The following is a 19331-nucleotide window of genomic DNA, read 5'->3' on the forward strand; positions in this document are numbered from 1 at the left end:
TGTTTGTCTAAGTGTTTGAAGCTACCATCTTTCACTTGGTGCAGGAAGATTTTAATGCAAAATATTCCTGAGCTGAAAACCAAATTTTGTTTTGTAGATCGAATAAAGTTTCTTGTTCAAAATTTTAAGGAAGTGATAGTTGAGGAAAAAAAAAAAAAGAAGCAATCCCTCCCACCGTTCCCCCTTTACACAAAAGAATTACACCAGAGATTCACTTGCCCAGCATCACATGAAAACAACCAACCACTGAGAAAATAAAAATGGGGTCAATATTTTCGGACTGACCCCTCCCTCCCGTCTCTTGTATGTGGGTCATAAGATGTAGACATATAACCCCTCTCCCACACTTAACACCTGAGACAAAGGAATCACTGTATGCACACGACAACTTGCGGTCCAATATGGTCATAGATTGTGTGGCATGAGACAGTTATGTGAAGAAATGCTGTGTATTCTATTACCAAGTGGTTGTGGGAGAAAATACAGACTTATTACCCACTGAAGGTAAGATAGAGGGTGGTTCATAACTGGCCTAATGGTTACCATCTTTGGACTATGGAATTGACTATGCCATGTTCAAATCCTATCAAATTTATTATGTTCAATTAATAATTCGGAGACATGTTTATTTTATTGCAGTAAACTTAAAAACCGTCAATAATTAATGGATTTTCTTTCTTTTTTTTTTTTTTTTCATTTGTGACAAGATTACAAATTGGATGTGCATTTTCTAAATAAATCCATGCAAACATAATTTCTACTCTTTATGTTATTTTCCTTCATTTGGACCAGATGAAATTGATTGTAATTTCAATTTTGTTTTCAAAGCATAGATAATTTTGGGTAATTATCTGGATAGTTAGAATCAAAGATGGCTTTTCTCAATATGTTAAAATTTATTGAATAAGTATATATGGCTAATTAGAATCAAGTATGGTTTTCCATGAATACCTGAAAAGACACTAAATATATAAGTTAAAATTTATTTAATAAATGCAGAATTCGACATTTGAGAAAATACAAGGCCTATATTCATTTGGAACATCAAGAAATTTCATGTGTTATCCTGATGGATTGGCAGTCTGAGAACAAACTCAAGATGTTTCCTCAAATAGTGGTAAATTGGTTTGGCATTAGTGTATAATTATTATGCACTTTTGTGAAAAATATAAACACAATTTTTTTTTTTTTTTCTGGGTTTTTATCTATTAACTTGTGGTTGACCAATTGTGGTATTATATTTTTGCATTAATTGATCCTGAAATGGTATGCCATATAGCAACAGCAAAAACTGAACCTTGAGTTTTAAGGTTGGAGGAATTTGAGAGAAATAAGTTGAAGAGAAACAGTAAGATCTCTACAAAAGGTCAAAATGACATTCTACAATACATTACATGGAGAGAATTAATGATCACACTCTAATGGCTTCCATGAGAAATTGCATTGCACAGCAATGCCCTAACTTTAACAGCCACACCACCTGTTGTCACTCATCCAACATCCCAAATTGTATTCTACATTGATGTTGATGGTGTAAAGTACTACAGTAGATCACTTAAGTGATATGACCTAATCAGCACAAGTGAAATGGCAACAGAAATTTGAAGTCCTTCACAAAATGTCTAACATCAGTATGAGACTAGGTAAAAAATCAAAGTAATATATATGTAATAATACACTAAAGCAATTCCATGTTGGTACATATGTTAGCACCATCTACCTCTTTTTTAAGGATAAAATTGCCAATTTGTCGAAAGCAATTTTTAAAATTTCGTCTACTAATGTCCCTGTTGAGTCAAACTAAATACCCTGTTCTGTTCAAAGATGCTACAATAATATCGTAGCATATGTGTTCATGCATGGAAAAATAGCGCAAATTTCTTCAAGAATTTTGGAGAGAGGCATTAGTAACTGGATATATTCTGAAATTATATTAGCCAGAGTATTTAAATAGATTTCATTTGAACAAAGGTGGTAAAATAACATTAAGGGGGTCTGTATTTGTGACAGATGGCCATTTAATGGAGATATATCACAACCTCCGACCAAGGTTTTGGAGATAGACTCCCCCACCCCACCCCACAATTGGATATATTCTGAAACTACATTACAAAAGGATAAAACTGGAATTTCTCTGTGTCCCACTAGTAATATAATAATAAAATGATTCAGTTTTGAGAGAATAATGACATATAGAATGAAGTCCAGATTAAAGAGACCAGAAAAGGACAGATAGGAAATTTAAAGGAATCAGTAGTTCATACTAAAGTATGAACTAAGAAGGCTGTGTAATAGATATAAAAGCTATATTGGAAGATTTTTTTAATCAAGAAAGAAATACTTTGAAACACTGTCACCTCGTTTGGTTCAAAAAATGAACTTAGATTAGTAAAAAATAGCATTATGTTTGGCGTTCTAGAATTATATTCTTGGAAGTCATGTGATCTTAAAAAGGAAAATGCTTTAAGGAAAGGTTGATTTTTATTCTAAAAAAATAAATTTCACCGATAGAAATAATATGAAGAGAAATAAGATAAAACAAACAACTAACAATTATAGCGCATATTGGTAAGAATTAAAAAAGTAAATTAGAAGAAAATCCAAAGAGAAATGTGCATAAAATGATGTACACAAACATAACAGAAGCAAAGTGTAGTATCTGTTCTGAGATTATGCTTTATCTTTTGTCAGTGAATGAGAAATCTTTCTCAACTTTTGCAGTTTTTATTTTTGTCTGAATTCAGAAGGCCCCTATTTGAGGAGCTGGATTTTCCTCAAATTAAAAACTGATTTTGTTCCTAACTCTGCCCTCATGTGGAGGAAAGTAAATAGACATCCGTATTATCATTAACAAGGAAGACTGCTGTCAGAATGTCCTGAACGCCCTTGATGGGGTGATATTGCTTATTTTTCCTTCTAATAAATTGGAGAATAATGTGGTTAACACTGGAAAGTAGAATTCCAAAGTTTGTTGCTATTTGATACTCATTAAACCATCCTCAAACCGACCTGTAATATGGCTCCGCTGAAGCTCTGACAATTCTAATACTACTTTGGCCCATGCATACTTTTTTTTTTTATGTAGGCACCCCCACCTATCAAGGCCAATACGCCACTCGAGGATAAGGGTTAAAGAGTGTACAGTAGAAATTGGACAATATAGTAACCGTTAGTAATGGAGATTCGGTAAATTTGTTAACTTATATGGAATGGCTCATCAAAAACTTGTTTACGTTAGATTTGAAAACAACCATATTGTGGTCAGCTGGAAAGCAGGAAAACGGAAGACAATTCCATAGGCGTGCAGTTCTAAGAAAGAAGCTTTGTTCATGGAATCTACGTTTAGTTTTAGGCACAGATAAATAGTGGGGGAAATTAGTGGTAGTGTTTTCTGCTAGACAGGTGTTTCTTGTGAATGTTTGGCAAGGGGGGACCATAGAATGGAGCTCAGCCGAGCACTTTCTATGAAAATAACGATACAGTAGAGACAAACTCGCAACATCTCTTCTGTGCGAAAGAAGTTGCAGGGAAGAGTAAAGGACATCTTCTACATTGAAGTCTATTTTGAACTCTATCAAGGCAGGATAAGTCCTTTCTAGCAGCTCCTGCCCAGATGTGGCAACAGTACTCCATCCTTGGACGTACCTGGCTCTTATATAGATAGAGAATTGCATTAGCAGTGAGATATCTACTGGATCGATAGAAGGATCCCACCATTTTTCCAGCGGCCTTGGAAATGGATTTAATGTATGTGTTCCATTTAAGATCAGGAGTAAAGGTCAAGCCCAGAAGCTTGTCAAAACATGAGGCCTCACAAGACGAGAGCCATTCATTTCAATTGATGCCAGATGGGGATCAGAACGTTGATGATGTAAAGATAAAAGCTTGGTTTTAGATGCATTAAAAGTAACAAGCCACCTCTTTCCCCATTGTACCACTTGCTCAAGATCAGAGGAGAGAGAATCAAAGAGAACTTTGTCGTTTACGGTCTTAGATGTGCTACCATAGATAGTAGTGTCATCAGCATAGATGTCTACAAATGATGTAAGGATGTGATTTGGAAGATCATTAATATAGATCAGGAAGAGAGTTGGGCCCAGGATGGACCCCTGAGGGACTCCAGCATTAATACTAAGAGCTTCTGATTTCTGTCCATCAACCACTACTCTTATGAACCTATCAGAGAGAAATGATTTAATAATTGAGAAGACATTTCCAGCTATACCGTAGCTGGAGATCTTGTGAAGTAAACCTTTATGCCATACTCTATCAAAGGCCTTTGATATGTCGAGCAATTGCCCTAGAAAGGTAGCCTCCATCAAAAGATTCGCTAATCCTATGAGATATAACTGTAAGCACATCTGCTGTAGATTTAGCAGAACGGAAACCATATTGTGTGTCACTAAGACATGGTTGATTACTTCTGTATTTAACACAGATTCCAGCAACTTACTCATGACGCACAGGAGACTTATTGGCCTGTACTGTGAGGAAGATGAGTGATCACCTGAATTCTTAAATACGGGGCATACTAATGAGATTTTCCAGGGTGATGGGAAGCAATTCTCCTTAAGACAACATTTAAACAGTTTTGTAAGGATGGGCGCAAGTTCTGGTTGAAGTCTTTTGAATACTATAATTGGAATATCGTCAGGGCTGGTTGCTTTACTGAAATCAAGGTTTTTGATTAGCTTGGCAACATCACATACAGATATTTGTATATCACATAGCATGTTTTCTGATATAGGAGGAAATATTGGAGGTTGGCAGCCTTGGTCGCAAAGGTTAGAATTAGCTGCAAAGTTCTTGGTCTGATGCTGACGAGATTACCTCAGGTCCATTTATGAGAGTTGGGATAGAGCACACTTAAATGGTGATATATAATAGTTATATTGATATTTGAAAAAAAAAAATGTCTCAATTAGTATTGTTGTTTCAAACGTTTACAGCTGCTTTGTATGCAGTTACAATTGATAAACACAGTAGAAAATAATGTTTTAGGGATGAAATACATATTGTTTTATGGGGTGCCTATTTTATCTCATTTTAATATTAAATTATAATGAGATCTATAAATATGTATCAATCAAAATATTTTTAATGTAATTAAAGTACATTTATCAATAAAGGCTAACTAAACTAAACATATACATGACAAAAATTTTATGGAATTCTGGCATCATCGTTGGGAGAACTCAGATACAAGTATACATTTTTGCTCATTAGGATTGAGCCCGCCTCAGGAATGAAGTGTTTTTAAGTGATCCATGAGGTGCAACTTAGTGTTGCACACACTTCAGGTGTCACCATTCACTGCAGCAAACATATGCTTGACACGCAGATTCAGGAAAGCATCCTGCAGTTGGTTACCGGTACACCATTAAGTGAAATACCAACCCCAAGTGAATTCAGTGCACCCCCAGATACCAACCTGGAAATTTCTATGATTCAGCATGGAGTTCCAGACTTGAAATATCCATTATAATTCAAATATATTGAACTAAAAATCATTGTTTTCAAAAGTGCTCAATAATTGAGTAGAGTTTTTATAAATAAAATGATATACTCATGAGAAAGAGTGTATGTGGATTAGCTATAATAACAACGTGAAATGTTGGTTGATCCTAGTGAACTCTTTAATCCTAGTTAACATATTGCTGGCAATAAATATTAAAGTAATATAATTATATAGATAGAAAAAATTTCTTTGTAGACTAAAATTTTTTACAATATTTTTAATTCAAATGTTGACTAAGACTTGACTAGCTTTACAATATGAATCAAAATGGCTACCTAAACAAAGACACCATGCTGAATGTTCTATGAATTTCTTTTTCATTTTTTCCGACATTAGCATTTTTCTTTCTAAGCAAAATGTTTTCATTTTTCTGATGAGTATATGCACACAAAGATTCGATATTGACGTAATAATCAATTGTTTCTGCATAACGAAACTGGTCTGTAAAAAATGTACCAAAATTTTAATATGCTGAAAGATCTATTTGGTAAAAAGAAAAATAAATAAATATTTTGATCTTCGAATGTAGCTATATTATTCTTTCATGTATGTTCTGTTATATTTAACAAACATTGAGCTTCTAAGCAAAATGGATTGGTATATACAAAGAGTGAAATATAATTGAAAATTATTTTAATAAAAAAAAAAATCATATATATTCGTCTGAAAATGTTAAATAGTAAACATTTTGCTCTGATTTCAATTTTTCTTAATATATATATATATACTAGCGGTAGTCACACAATGTTATCCATGTGGAAATATATTGCTGGTCGGAGGAAAAAATAATTTCAAATATGTTTACAATTTTTGTTTTGAAAAAAAATATTGAAAATAACATTTGCCATATGAGATTAAGTAATAAAAAATAAAAATTAAAAAAAAAACCTGTCAACACGGTGATGTTATTAATGGCAAATGGCTTTTATCACATTCAAACAATTTTTTTTCTTTAATTATTTTAAACTTTAAAAATACCAACAAAAATAATTTACATTTGTAAAATGCTTTTTTTAAATACATTATTCACTCAGCTATTCTCTGATTAATTCTATTTTTATTTTATGAATTGAATAAAATCTATTTAAAGAAAATTAGTTTAATTTCTTTACATTCTAATATATTTCAGTTATTTTATGGATCTAACCAATAATTGCTCCTGGTCATTCCCAGTTGGAACTGAAGAAAAATTTCAATAGTGTCTTCAGGTTCTTTGAAAAATGTAACTCTTATTAAAACTCATTTGCGTGTTCATACTATTAACATATCAATTTCTATGACACACAAACTAACATTAACTTAGATATTGAAAATTTTCCCTATAAACTTTGAATTTATGTATAAAACTATTAAAATTTGATACATTAATCTATTGATAAAAAAATTCATTGTATCCCTTTTTAATGTAAAATAGTGTTTTGTACAATTAGATTTTGAATTTAATATTTATTTCAGGCAAACCTATAGTTTATTTCCCTTTGATGCTTTCCCAGCCTGTCTGTCTGGGATAATTCTATTCCTAAAGAAATTTGATATAAAGGACATGCGGATATCGCCTACCAGAAACAAGGTTTTCCAGTCTAGATTAAGCATGTATTTCTCCCAACCATCCATTTCACTAATTATATATTTAAAAAAAAAGCACAAATCATTTTTCAACTAAATTTTTTCAGTTTTTGGTATTGTTACCTAAAATGTTTAATTCAGGAATTTTTTCCAATTCGTTTTTCCCAATTAATATCCTTTTTCACTGATTTCCATCAAATAACAATCTGTTCACTGTTTTCTTAAACTTCACTTTGTCCACTGAATTATTTCCATCTTTATTTTTATTTTGTAACCCCACCAAATAAATTATTTTTTCTCAGTATTTTTATTTCTAACCAGCAAGGCTACCATGTATTATATACAAGAGTATTAATGATGAAAAAAATTTTATTTCTATTTAACATTGAAATGCTTCAAAATACCTCCAGAAATGGATTAATTTAGGATAAATCCTTTGCAATTAAATTTCTTTGTTATAAATGTAAATGTTTCACATGTATTGTATTAGAAATAGCATCAGCAATACTCAAACTCGGGTCTTTTTTTTTTTTTTTTTTTTTGTAAATATACAAATATTCTAAAATGTTTATTTTGTAAATATAAAAACAACTTTTTTTTTTTTGATTTGTAAATATACAAATATAAGTATTTTTTGGTGAATATGTAAATATTATAAATGAAATATTTTCTTTTTTGTCGATCATAACTTTTGAAACAATCTATTTTTATTTTTAATGTTATTATTACATATTTGTTTTTAATTTGCCGAAAGATTTTCACCCATATAACCTTTACAGGTATAATTTCTCTAATAAAAGTTTACTACAGCGTTTCTGAGTATTAATTTTATTTTTATTTTATTTTATTTTATTTATTTTTTTTTTTTTTTAATAAATTTTCCAGTTTTGTAAAATTAACTGAACACACAGATGAATATCTTAATATATAGGTTCGAAAAAACACTTTTTTCCCTCTAGGAAATCAATATAATGTTCATATAATATGAAAAAAATATATATATTGGTTTGCAAAACATTGTGATGCAACTATGTGAATAAGTGTTTTTACTAATTATTTTATGCTTAAAAGAATTCTCAATGAATTTATTTTATATTGGATATTCTAGAAGAAAATGTTTTCTGCATTTCGATAAGTAGCATCAATGCTGGTACTTGTAATGAACACTAGGAGAATTTCAGTATTTATAAAGTCAGTCTCGAATTTTCGAAATTTCTAAGCCTGAAGACATGATATTGATAAAAAGGTGCAGTTACATGTTTGCTCAATATTATGTTTCTGATATTTTGAGACAAGGATTGATAATTTTTATTGTTTGAATTATTCTGACTACTGTTGTAATCTTATTCGGTACAACATTTTGGTCTATGTAACCTTTGACCTTCTTAGGTTGTATCTTGTCGAACTCAAGAATCTTTCTGTCGAACTCTGCAATCTGCACAAAATTTTAAACTGACAAGATACACCTGAGAAAAGTTGGAGAGTACATTGACGGAAACGTTGTGCAAATAACACTAAAAATGAGAATGGTAGTCTGAATAACCCAAATGATACAGATATTTGCTTGAGTTGGACAATACAGAATTTTAAAGCTGTGTAAAAAATGTAAAAACATCAACACTGAATTGTTAGTGTAAAAGCAAATTAGGTTTATATTGGAAAGCCCCCCCCCCAATGAATAAAGTTGTATATATTTCTATTTAAAAAAAAAATATTTTCAATAAAGGTGATTCATTTATTGATTTTACTGATTCAAAGATAATTTATTGAACCCATTTTATTCATATTGTGTTTAAAAGTTTCCTCATCAGTTGAAATAACTTTATAATTGAACTTAGAAAAAAAATGCTTTTAATTTCTCCATAAGATGAATCTAAACCAACATAAGACGATATTGAAGCATTGCTTTCCTAACAAAGTAGCAATGTTGATCCTGGTCTGTACTAAATGGGTGATCATTTGGGAAGGCCATATACTATACATATAAAATCTCTTCAGGGCTCTGTCTACAGATTGTGCAATTCATTGTACTTGGATCAGCTGTTACAATATCTCTTGCACATATGACATGCTAACAGTCACCCAGGATTGCCTAAGATTAAATAAAGACCCCACAATACCATATTAACTTTTATTTTTTTATTTTTTTTACATTTTATAATGTTTAATTTTTGGGGTCAGACTAAGGATAAAGAAGCAATATAGACACAGTGACATATAGCAAAGTAATTTTTGGGACACTCAACATTTTACAGGAATTGACAAACAACCCCTGTGCAGTTCTGTCCCAAGCCATAAGCCTCATTGCATCTCTATTTTTAATTTCTATAATTTTCAAGTTCTAAATAAAATACAATCAAGTAAAACATTTTTATGGATATTAATCTTGTGCATGACCCCATGTACCCTCTTTGATCAAAATGAAATATACTTATCTAGGTAATATACTTTCAGAATATATATGCTTCTCATATATAAATATAAAAAATTATTTTCTTACAGTTCTAAGAATATTTATCCAACAAATAAAAAAAAAAGTTCAACATTTTACAAAATATTAGATTTAAATTCAAAAGTTTTTGTAGACATTGACTTTGATACCCTATTATTGTATTTTTTTTCAACTGCCAAATTAAAATTAAACAAAAAATAAAAACCTTTGTGGATATATCTAGAACATCAGGAACTTTCATCCGATGTTCTTCTGGCTTGGTAGGCCGATAGCAGGCTTGAATCATTCTCATAAATAATGGCAATAGAGATGATCTGTTGAACCGAATCAACTCATGAAGGTTTCTGGTGTGAAATGTTGTTAATAGACTCAGACAATTGAGGATTTATTCACATCAAGTGCCAACACAGTTTCCATGATAATGTTGTACCTCTATTGATCAAAATGAAATATACTTATCTAAGTGGCCTGGGTAATGTAGCATCAGAATATATATGATCCAAAACCCAAGGAGGAGTTTGTTCACAAACACAGGAACTAAAACTTAAGATATTACTTTTTTTCAATAATCATACTACTATTAGTTTGGTTTATGCAAGTTTTCAACTGATTTTACAAGCTTATTAGAATGTTTCTAAATTTTTTAGATGAGGATTAATTATTTTAGTTAAATTCTTCTGACTACTGTTCTCATCTTCAGTATTATTTTAACATTTCGATCGAGGTAACTTTTTATCTTATTCAGGTGTATCTTGTCAAACTTGGGAATCTTTCTGTGGAACTCTGGAATCTGCACAGAATTTCGAATTGAATCCTTTTTTTTAATCCATAGCTCCTAAAATTTATACTAGAATTGTTCACAAGGATTTTTGATTCAGTTATAATTTACACTTATCAATAGCAAATTACTCAGGACTTCTACTTGGTCATGGCTGATGTAATGAGAGCATGTTACCCCGTGAATTAAGTAATGGGTTTTGTTCAAAATTCTGTGCAAATTCTAGAGTTCAGCAGAAAGTTTCCCCAAGTTTGACAAGATATACTTGAAAAATGTTGGAGATTACATTAATCGAAATGTTGTGAAAATGACACTCAAGATGAGAACAGTAGTTCGAAGAATCCAAATAATATGAGCTTATCAGAATATTTTAGATAATCCCTTTCCATTTTGTTTCCACACTAGAATAAAGTAATAAATCTGCTATATGGGCATTTCTCGTCATGCACATTATTGGAAACCAGATAACCATTGCACACTATTCTGCTTATTCAGCTAATTTGTTCATTTTTGAATTTGCTACTTGTTGATTGTTTTTTTTTTTTTTCTATTCTTGAAATGGTGTATACAAGTAAAAAAAAATTGTATTTGTATTGATTTAATGCTTATGTTTTTGCTTCAAATGCTTTTGTATTATTCATTTAATTATGTTTATAAGCAGTAAGATTATGTACCCCATGTTTTAACATAAGAAGTGCATTTGATTGAATATTCCTGGAGAAAGAACTGATGCCTTGAATTTGCTATTATATGAATTTATTTGGGCTTTGCAATAACACCACAATAAAAAAAAAATGGGACCTTTATTCTTTTTTTCCCTTTCAATTTTTGGAGTGCATATTCTAATGGTCCTAAATACTTAGATTGTTGGCAGATTTTTGTTACAAGTATGATGTTTTGAACTTTTTGGATGAGAATAATTTAGATTATTTGGACTACTGTTCTCATCTTGAATGTTACTTTGACAACGTTTCAGCTGACACCAACCTTTGGGTGCATCTTTTTTAATTTAATCCAACTTAGGAACGTGTGTGGAATTTGGAATTGCACCATTCATTTAATCCATGGTAATGAATTGGCCAGTGAGGGTTGAGAACATGCATTGCACAGGACAGAAATGATGCAATGATACGATGGATGTGTGACATGAGTCTGAAAGACAAGCTTAGGTCTGATGACTTCAAAGGAAAATTAAATTTGGATAGTATAGGGAGATGTGTACAGAACAGGTGACTTTGTTGATATGATCATATTGAACAAATGAATAAGAGTTCTTGGATCAGTAAATGTGGAACAGTTGAGATTGCAACACAAGTTAGTAGGGAGAGTCCAAGGAAATATGGGAGAAAGTGATAATGATACTTGAAAGACCTGACTTCAAAGGATGATTGTATTGTATGAGATGTGTGAAGAACAAGGGACTTTGTTTAAAGAATGGATGAGAGTTCTTGGGTTAATGGATGTAGAACAATTGAGGTAGTAAGGTCAGTTGGCTAGGAAAATAAGGGAAGAAGTGATAGGAATTGTATGACCATGGAAGAATGAGGGATAAATAAAGATCTGGTTAGAGATAGGTTAGTTTGAAAATCGAATTCTAAGAGTCATCCGATACATACCAGCATGTAAAATGGTGGTTAAACTGAATATGATGTTGATGATGAGTAGATTATTCATTTGTCACCCATGACTGGGTAGAAGTGTTAATTTGTTATTTTTAGTTAAGACTGAATTATAGTAAGACTTGAACCTTCACACTCCAGAAGACTGCCACTTAAAATTAATTAACCAACTATGTGGACATATGGCCTAAAGCTTAAAAGCATTGGCTAATAATCAGTAATCAGTACCAAGTGTTTTGGCTGGTGATAGTTCAATCTTGACTAAAGTCAATAATAATCAATAATAACATAAATTAACACTTCTACCCAATCACAACTGATGGAATGAGAACAATCTACCTTTATGGATCAAATAAAGAAGTTCAGTCAGAAATTCCATCTTGGTTCCCAAGTTTTACATAAAGATTTGACTTGAAGCTTTTCAAATTACAAAAGATGTATCTAAAGAAGGTTGAGGATTACATTAGCCAAAACGTGAATATAACAACGAAGATGGGAATAGTAGTAATATCATAATACAAACAAGTATAGTATTCCTTTGAATTATACTTAAAAGATGATAGGATTACATGTAGTGTTGGGAAAATTAATCAGAATCTGGGAAAATTAGAACTTTTTGGGGTATCAGAGACATATTTGTCTAGTTTCTGATACCAAAAAACGATCCCTGTAATTGTTTTTGTTTAAAACTTAATTTTCCATTGCTGATACTAATGATAAATATTTATTGATTTGAAACCACCAATAAAACTTAAATATATAGATCAACTCCCACAAGTGTATTTTTATTCTTGCAAAAAATATGTGCACATATTATATGGGCTTTTACATTAATCCAAAATTGATAAAATAACAACAACAAAAAAATACTATAGTAAAATGTTTAGATTAAAGCATAAAAATAAAAATGATGTGTAATTGTATCGAAATTGAGAAAAATATTGAATTGTTAAACTTAAAAATTCTAAGTTATAATCCCAGAATCAGTATTAAGATTCTTTGATATTTTAGTTTGATCTCTTTCTTTGAGATACAAAGTGTGCTATATATATATATAAAAAAGAAATAAGTAGGCATTTTTGTTATGGTATCTTGATATTAAAATTATTGGAGAAATTCATGTGTTTCAATGTATGTGTGCTTTTTTTTTTTTTCTTACATTGTTACACATTGAATTATATAAAGAATTTTTTAAAAAATACTATTTAAAAAAAAATTTAATTTTAGAGATTCACCAGAATACACTCGTTTACATTAAAAAGTAAGAATGAAACAACAAAAATGTTTTGATTTTATTAAAAGAATTTTGCGATTGTGTAAATTTTTCATACTCTGACAGTTTGCACAATAACAAGATTTTTCATTTTTACATGCCCATAGAAATTGTCTATTTAAGAAAAAAAAATTTTTTTTTACTATCAAACAAATTGGAAACAATTTTTTTTATTGTGTTTCTTATATATTTCATAAACATTAATATAATTTTTGAAGAACAGGGGTGAAATAGTTTAATTCTATATTCTTGCTGTTTTCAGTAACAAAATATCAATCCATGCCTCCATTCAATCTCAAGAGACAATGGATACCCCTTGTAAGAGTAGCTGCATGTGTAATTGTGAGGCAAGGGTTCTGCAATCTCCAACCGCACCTCTCCTGAATTGGCACTGCTTGAGTCCAGTGGCAAGAAGCCCAGAATGACTGGAAACAATGCGAAAATAAGCAGAGAGCACATACGGCACCTGGAATTCTCAAATGTTCACCCATTTTTAGTACTAACCAGGCTCAACATTGCTTATAACAAAATAAAATAAATCTTTATTGTGCATACATGCAGGTGTTTATAAGTTTATTTTTATCACCTTGTCTGAATTTGCTGCTTCTCTTCGCCACATTTCATGAGTGGCCATCAATCATCTTGTCCGTTTAACTAAGACAAAACTATTTTATGAAGAAAGATAAAAAGAAACGGTCACTGAGTTTTCTTCAAGGTTTTTATTTGGAAAAATTGATTTAAGAGAGAGAAACTAATGTTATTGTAGCTAGTCATTTACTTAAACTTTCTCAATTTATGAAATGAGTAACATGCATGGGCATATATTGAAAGAAACTATATGTTTCCTACATTATTGGTGGTGTCTTGTTTGCATGGCTTCACAGAGAGACTGATTTGAAAGCCTTAGTTTTCTCTCTACTCGAAAATGTGACATCATTCATCATCTCTCTGTTTTGTCTATGGTGTTGACCTCTGCTCTCTGCCTCAACTTTATGTCACCTGTCTTTCTATTCACCCTTAGAAAAATTCTGTTTTAGAGATCTGGGTTATCAGGTAGTCAGTGTGACCCTTGTCAAAATTCACACTAGCTGATGTAGTGTACCTAATATGTAACACTGTTGATTATTATAAATATAAGATTTAAATTTTTAAAAATATTAAGAATTTAAAAAAATTAAAAAGCAAACTGAAAGTAAAAAGACTTCCCGACAACACCAGAGACAACACCAGATAGATATAGCTAGTAAAATGTAAAATAAATGAGTACCAAAAGTAAAAACTATGAAATATAAAATGAAGACCATAATCTAAATTGAAACCAGTTGATATTCTTTTGAATCCTTTTAGGAATCCTCTCTATATTAATAAAATTGGGAGACAACTTCACGTGTGTATGTTTTCCCTATGTTTACATAACTTTGATAATTATATTAAAAAAAAAAATTATTTACTGTTAGTTGAATATTTATTGAAATCAAAAATGTTATAGCATTAAAAGAAATTTTTTAAATCCTATTTAAAAAATAATTACAAAATTGAATCCACTAGAAATTATTTCTATTTCTCAGTAAATAAATCACAAATTATTCTATAGGTATACATAAAAGTAGGCTGGATTTGTTCTTGACTGGGGAATAGAAGAATGTATACTTTCAGTTGTCTTTTTCGACTCTTTCTGAATTGTTTTTAATTTGTTACTATGTACTTAGGCGAGTAACCATTTGGGAATACCAGGTGCTGTATGTAAAACTGTGGTCTTACAAACTGAGGAACTATGCTAATCAGTAAATACAACAAATGTGATCTGTGCCAAATAAACTCTGATGATCGAATTCATATTTCTCGTTATTTACATGGGTTGGAACATTTCGGTCATTCTAGTCTCTGGCCTTCAGGTGTTTTCAGGAATTTCCAAATAAATAGCAAAATGTTGTCAACAAAAAAGACCATAATGAGATTAACAGTCCAAAATCTGAAAAAAAAAAAAAAAAAAAAAATTAGTAAAATATCATTGACTTATCAATTACTATTTTAATTATCGTTTTGACTTTTAACAAGTTTTTTTTTTGTTTTTTTTAATTATTAGTTTATTGAAAAGTTGTTTTTTTTTAATAATTTACTCTTTCTAATAAGAAAATGTAATTGCAAAGTTTATCAGAATTTTTAATGAAAATTTTTTTATATATTTTATTGCTGAATTCGGACATATTAAAAATCATCTGTTGGAATATTCTTTAAAATGTGGATTTTTTGGGTTTACCTATTTTATTTATATAACTTGATTTTGCTTTAAATTTTGCATGGTGTCATATTTTATTTTATTTTATTTCTTCTCTCCATATTTTTTTTTATTTAAAGTTATATATTTTTCTTTCCTTGGGTTTTTTTTGTGTGCATGTTGACATTCTCGATGTTGTCATTTTTCTTTGCCTGCAGATCCTGTCTTTAAATGCACCATTTGCTCCACATGCTACCTGCAGTTCTACAGCCCCTCCATCTTCTTCACCTCCACCAACACCACCATCACTATCATCTTCTATACCTGCTTCACTGCCGAATCTTGCAGCAACGGTTACAACTCTTGATACCGCCACTAATATCGGTAGTACTGGGCAACAGGCTATTCCTCCCTTCTCTTCTCCGGTAGCCCTACTCCAGCCACAGCCTCCTCCTCCTCCTCCTCCTCCTAGCTCAGATCAGGGCTATCAAAGGGCTTTGACTTTGGAACTAAGGAACGCCAGTCTTTTTACTTCTCTCACAGAGACGACAAAAACAGATTCTGGAGTGATAGAAAAGCATCCATCCCCTCCTGACCCAGCACCGTCTCCTTCTGCAGTGCTATTGGCATCATCATCATCGTCATCATCACCAGTAACATCACCTACCTCCCAGCCATTCCTCGATATAAAACCTCAAGAAATTCACTTATCAAAAGCGAGTAGTCTGTTTAGTTTGACGAGAAAAGATAGCTTCTATGATGAAGATGAAACTTTGCCGAGATTCATTGGATCTACATCGTTAGAGTTTAAAAGTTCAGAGTCGTTGGACAAAGAGGTGAGAGTGAAAAAAAATTGCTCTTTACTTGAATTGCTATGAATCGTAATAATAATGATAATGTGCAGCATAAAAACTCTTTGTGTATATATATATTTTTTAAATAAATCGTTTTTAATGTTTTATTGACATGTTAATAACTGTATTATAAAACTTCAAAATGGTAGTTTGCCCTGTAAACTTTTTTCAAGAAGAATTTTTTTTTTAACACAAAAAGTACTTGCATTTGTGATATTTAAAATGTTACAGACTTAAATATTTACTTACATTCACATAAATTCTTCAAATATTAATGCGCTGCTTTTTTTTTTCTTTTTCTTTTGTTTAATGTAAACTCAATAAATAAAATGTAACAAGAATGCATTTCTTAAGAAATATGTTTTGTAAAAAATTAAATAGTCTTATTTGAATTTTTATTTTACGGATCAAGCTAATAGAAAACAGCAAACATTCTAGCAATATATTAATATAAATCAAATTTATATTGATGAGATTGATACATAAGCGAATGTAATATTAATTACAAATGACAAACTTGATATTTTGAAATTAAATAGAACTTATAAATTCATTTATTTAAAAACTTTTATGATAATAATAATAAAAATCTTTGTTTTTAGAGCCTTATCAATGCTGATTTTAAAATAAGATGAACCAACTCAAATGTTAATAGTTATCGGTATATTATCGGAGTTATTTTAAAATATGCAAAGGTTCTAAAGACATTACCTATAGATTCAATGCTTTTAATAAACCATACACACACTAATATTTCATCTAACAAAAGTATGAAACTTGTTATAATTATCAGACTATTTCCATTTAATGTTTTTTAGATGTAATCATAATTTTCACTATTATTTAATTGGAATTCATTGAGATGAGTATTATTTATTAATTTTTATTTATTGCGGACAATTATCCCCATCTTACCACCTGACGAAGGCCAGAGGAATAGTTGGCTGAAACGTGAAACAACTAATAAAAGATGAGGATAAGTGTCTGCAATAAATAAAAATTGTCACTGTTACAAAATATAATTACATTTCTTGATTAGTAATGATTTTTGCTAGACTACTTATGTTCAGCACATAAAAAAGATCCAATAAAATTAGTCTTGGTTGACATTTGCAAGAATATAAAGCAACTAATGTGAGATCTCTCTCAATAAATATATATATATATATATGTATAATTACTATTTCATGTATATATGTTATGCATTAAGTTGCTTTTAGTTTTTCTGTTGATGCTCTTGTTTGCACAGATAATATTACTAAACAATCAGTTTATTTAGTCTACAAGGCTGGGTATAAACAGTACTAAACAGTGAAAAATGAGATTTTTTTTCACTTTATGGTATTCATTGTTTACTAGCGGGACCTGGGGAAATTCCACAGGGAACTCATATTCATATGTAATATATTGATGTTGACATTCTGTAGATGTTCAGTGTAAATGGAGATGCTCTGATATTATTGTAGCTTTTTTGTTAAAACTGCAAACGTATTTATCTAAGCTAGCACAAACGCCTGGTAAAGCCCAGTCATAAAGTACGCTTAACTATAATATTTTGATTCTTGCAGATTTCGTATATATTATTATAGAGTTAATGTTCTATCGATTTTTATGTTATAAAGGTGCAATTTCAAAAAAATATATATATCCATATGATTTGGGTGCATTAGCTTGCATCAAAACCGAAATAAAAACTTATGAAAAAAAATGTGTGTGTATGTATATATATATATATATATATATATATATATATATATATATATATATATATATATATATCTTGAGTTCCTTCAGCCATAACCGAAACCAAAATTTATGAAGAATTCTTGATAAAATTATTTATAAAAAAAAAAGATGATATAAGTGCCATCAGCTATAGTCGAAACCAAAACTTATGAAGAATTCTTGGTAACATTATTTATGACAAGAAATAGAAGAACATAACAATTAAACAACCCAGATGTAAGCATGACACACAAAAGAACACACACGCTATTGTATTAATATATAGATATCTATCCCCGCGGACTAAATAAATCGATTGTTTAGTAATATTACTTGTGCAAACAATAATATAAACAAAAAAGCAGCTTAATACATAACGTACTGTACATTGTTAGAAATAAATTTCCTATCTTAAACACACACACACACACACACACACACACACACACACACACACACTTGCTTTCTAATATAATGAGTACTTTAAAAATATAACAAACCCTAATATGTATATGTACAGTATGTGTGTGTATATATATATATATATATATGTATGCATATATAATATGGTTACATAGCTAAATGTCTGGATTTTATGTTTTCTCCTGAAACAATTTAATCATAGTAATATACAATCTATCATTTATACTTAAGAGGTCGATAGGTTTATTTCTCCATCCTCTTCTCTATCCATTAGGTAATTTAGTTGTCCCCCTATAATTTGTGAAAATATCTTACATTTGATGTTGATGACTTTTGTTCTTCTCTAACAACATATTAACAGTTTCTATTGGTCAAGGTGTGCCATTTCTTAATACCCTTGTCACTAAGCACATCCATGTCCTTGCATTATTATACAGATTAAAATTTTTGTTGTAACTACAGTTGCACTTTTCAAACCATGTTGCACATTACGCTGTTTATTGAACAGTAAACTGCAAAGTCTTATTCTGCAAGAATTAAAAGTGAACCATCATGTGTCTACACGTTTACTTGTATGTGTTTTTTAGTCATCACCTCATTCGTCAAGTGATGATGGCCATTCGAAATCCGGACATTTAGCCATGTCACTTTTAATCTTTTGTTTACTCATCAGTTTAAAGTTAATTTTCCATGCAGCTATATAATATATAAATTAAATTTATAAACAAAATGATTTTTTTCATTCATGTCTTCACTTGCATATTCATATAAATTTAAAATATCTTTCAAATTTCATTTTAAAAGCAGATTTTTTTTTTTTTTTTTAGATTGATCAATACAATGCTTGTTTTGTTTTACTGTTAACATTTGAAAAAAAAAAAAAAAATACTGTAAAATTAATCCTT

General features: G+C 30.3%; 1 protein-coding gene across 9 annotated transcripts in view; it reads left to right on the top strand.

The window, feature by feature from the left end:
• The window catches only part of LOC145295954 (multiple PDZ domain protein-like), a 548951-nt gene that overhangs the window by 324008 nt on the left and 205612 nt on the right, over positions 1–19331 (top strand). For 8 of the 9 annotated variants that reach the window (XR_013869923.1, XR_013869924.1, XR_013869925.1 and 5 more), the window contains exon 16: positions 15643–16260. The exons of the other annotated variant lie outside the window; for it this stretch is intronic. Coding sequence is in view for 2 of the 8 variants with exons in the window: in XM_080141856.1 (XP_079997982.1) it covers positions 15643–16260 (618 nt within the window). In the remaining 6 variants the exon portion in view is untranslated. The remainder of the gene's footprint in view (positions 1–15642; positions 16261–19331) is intronic. 9 annotated transcript variants of the gene reach the window in all.

The sequence above is a fragment of the Euprymna scolopes genome, chromosome 16, assembly GCF_053919585.1.
Source record: "Euprymna scolopes isolate OS-2025 chromosome 16, ASM5391958v1, whole genome shotgun sequence".
Taxonomy (NCBI): Eukaryota; Metazoa; Mollusca; class Cephalopoda; order Sepiida; family Sepiolidae; genus Euprymna; species Euprymna scolopes.